At 43.6% G+C, this 3294-nt stretch overlaps 1 protein-coding gene across 3 annotated transcripts in view; it reads left to right on the top strand.

Moving 5' to 3' along the window:
- Positions 1-2213: 2213 nt before the first annotated feature.
- Positions 2214-3294, top strand: part of nhsb (Nance-Horan syndrome b (congenital cataracts and dental anomalies)) — a 55550-nt gene continuing 54469 nt past the window's right edge. For all 3 annotated transcript variants that reach the window (XM_014340403.2, XM_005943294.2, XM_014340402.2), the window contains exon 1: positions 2214-2833. In XM_014340403.2, coding sequence (XP_014195889.1) covers positions 2554-2833 — 280 coding nt within the window. In that variant the 5' untranslated portion in view covers positions 2214-2553. The remainder of the gene's footprint in view (positions 2834-3294) is intronic.

The following is a 3294-nucleotide window of genomic DNA, read 5'->3' as shown; positions in this document are numbered from 1 at the left end:
AAAAAAAAAAAAAAAAAAAAAAAAAAAAACATGCGTCACACATTTGACAAGTTGGGAGTGAGAACGTGTTGCTCACACATATCCCTGTCTTAATACTTCTCAAATGTCTAATTGATTGAATTGGTCGCCATGACAAATCCTGTCTCATTATAAATAATAATAAAGGATATAATGCATAACTGTATAGGGAACAATTGTAGCATTCTTGTCTTCTTGGCAGTTCGGAGAGAGAGGCCCGTGACAGGTTCCTGTTAATCTGCACTGCCTCAAATTTGCAGCAACAGCAAGTTTACTGCACACGTCCATATACAGACTGAGCCTAGAGGCTATAGGCTAATCACTGTGAATGAAACAGACAACGGGCAGGCTTAGCATCCTGGAAACAGAAATTCAGCAAAAAAAAAGAAAAAGGGAAAAGAAATAGGTTGACAGAGGATCTGCTGTAGTTAAACTTTTTGGAGAGGTGTACAGGGTTAACAGTTTATGAATTTGGAGCCTCAGTGCATCATGAGAAGATACTGTGCAGTGACGTGTGCATTGCAACATGGTCACACAATTTAATTTTGTAGTTTGTGAGTTTATATTCATTACCTACTATGTCCACATCATCTATAATTGTGGTTTTCAATCTTTGCATGCATTTTTTTTCTTGGGGGGGCGGGTATCAGAAAAACAAAGCTTAACTGTAACTTGTTTAAACAACAACTCCAGATTACAGTGACATAACAAAACACCATGCTCTTTGTTCAATGGGAAATATAGTTTGATACTAATTTAAGACACAAGCTAGCAGTCTACAAAGAGACACCCAGACCTCTCTAGGTGCACCCACCTCCTTTGGCTATTCTGGGGGGACATGAAGCTGGTCCCACACTAGCTGAGAGGTATAACCTCTGCACAGAGGTCTTCTTGTGATAGGATATCCCAAAACACCTCAATTCAGAGGCGCATGCACCATGTCTGCCGGCTCCTTTCCATTTGCAGGAATAGCAGCTCTAGCGCCTCTTCACAAACAGGAAGCTCATTTCCGCAGCTTGGATCCACAATCTTATTCTTTCTGCCAACATCTAACACCAGTGGCCACAGGCAAACGTGGCAGAGCCTCAGAACTGGTGCTAATTCTCCCCCCAGCCGCTCCACACTCAGCTGCCAACTGCCCCAGTGTGAGCTGGAGTTCACTACCTAATGGCACCAAGAGACAATTATATTCCAGCTATATTTGGGGTTTAGAGAGTTGTGAGAAACATTGTATTAAAAATCAAATGCAGCTAAAGTGCTGAACACACCTCACTCAGAGGAGCTCCATCCAAGCTTCAATTTTACCACCACCTCCAGTGTCAGATCCCACAGTAAATCCTATCACCACTGAGATTCTTCTTTGCCATGATGGGTCATCAGAGTCTAATTGCCAAATACATTAATTTCTCTATCTCAATAAATCGAGTTCAATTCTTCCAAGTGATCTCTCCTTATTGAATTGCTTTTGGCCCGTTTAATGACACTGTATGTAAATGAAACTGTTTGCTCAGTACAGTATAGATACTTAATTAGTTATTTAAGTTTGTAAAATATTCTCATAAAATTAGAAAAAGCTGTTTTCATGAATAATTAGAATTGTGTCAGTACACCGGAAATTCTATTAATTAAAATGAGTTTAGAAATTATATCAGCTTGTGTCCCCAGCTCCGAACATCCCCTTCAAGAAGTTTTGGATGCTGAAAACGATCTGTTTTCCCCAGACTTACCTGATCACCTGCATTTAGGCCAAGTAAGACATTAATATTTTTCAGAATTATCATCTTTCAGTGTCTGCTGACATGCACGACTGTCACGACCATTCCCCATCTACTCATATCTGCATCTCCGGGTTTTACCTCAGCCTTCTCCCTCATCTTCTCTGCCTGCACATACTTCAGGCCACGGAGCCAGGTTGCATCAAATACCAGACGAATTACTGCAATATGGGCGGAAAAACAAGGGAAGGCCTAAAAAATAAAAGCTCCAAACGCGGAGATCGGTTATGAAGTAACCTTTGTGTATTTAAAAACAGGGCTTTGCAAGACATGTTTTCACTTTTTGTCGTATCCACCTCTGTATCCTGTGTAATTACGATCAATTTTGACGACACCTCTTCAATGATTTTCTATTACCGTCGTTGTCCCAGATTCTTATTTTGAAACCTTTCAGCGGCATTTCCTTTTCGCTCTGGCTGATTTGACGCTGGACGGAGGCAACCCATGATCGCAGACTCAACACGCATCCTCACACCACTGACCTGGGCTTAGCTGTGTCCTGCATGTGTGTGCATGTGTGTGCGTGTGTGAGCGGGAGTGTGAATGATCCCCAGAAACCAGCAGCAGGATGGAGGATCTCAAGGAGAATCTGGGAACTTTGGATTGACGCCCGGGGATAACGCGCAGACGGCCTGAACCTCATCGGGCTTCTCGTGGATTTATATATTTGGATGTTGTCCGTTTTACCCTTTTACCTTTTACTTCTAGGCAGCGGGATTTTACGCTTGGCTTACAACCCTTATCATCTTTGGCGTGCAAAATGCCATTCGCCAAAAGGATTGTGGAGCCGCAGCTTCTGTGCAGACACCCGATCCCCAATGATGATGGTCTGCTTTTCGAGGACCTGTGTGCCATCAGTAATGTGGTTCTTTCCCGGACCTTGCGACAGCTCTCCGACCTGGCCCGACACGCCTGCTCCTTATTTCAGGAGCTGGAAAACGACATCATTAGCACCAACCAACGGGTCTGGGTCCTTCAGAATAAAATAGGCCAGATACAGCAGACTGCCAGTGCCCTAGACCCCAAAAAGGAGGCTGTGCGTAAGTAGACGAACACATGTGCATACCCCCATATTATGGGGAGAAATCGCTCCATGATTTACACCTGAGCGTTTTGGCTTTGGTTTCCATACATTAACATCCCTCATGTGTCCCCTAATGCTTCTTAGTGTCCCTTCCTCAAAAAAATAAAATAAAATAAATATATATATATATATATATAATTTTTTTTAACACAGCTGCACGCGCGCCCGTCGTAGACTCGGCCGCGCTCGCACCCCCACCTTCATTGAAATGTGTCACACGAGTGCGTTTGCACATTTGCCCATCCAGATGCATGTTTCACAACGCAAGATGTGTTGACTGCACATTTATGTGGCGTTGGAGACTGCGCGCGTATGTGTGTGTGTCCTTCGACGTGGAGGGGAATCTGTGTGTGTGTGTGTGTGTGTGTGTGTGTGTGTGTGTGTGTGTGTGTGTGTGTGTGTGTGTGTGTGTGTGTG

This window comes from Haplochromis burtoni, unplaced genomic scaffold (assembly GCF_018398535.1).
Source record: "Haplochromis burtoni strain Fernald_Lab_line unplaced genomic scaffold, NCSU_Asbu1 Contig_262, whole genome shotgun sequence".
NCBI lineage: Eukaryota > Metazoa > Chordata > Actinopteri > Cichliformes > Cichlidae > Haplochromis > Haplochromis burtoni.
Note: the sequence above shows the minus strand (reverse complement) of the source record. Positions and strands in the feature narration are given on the sequence as shown.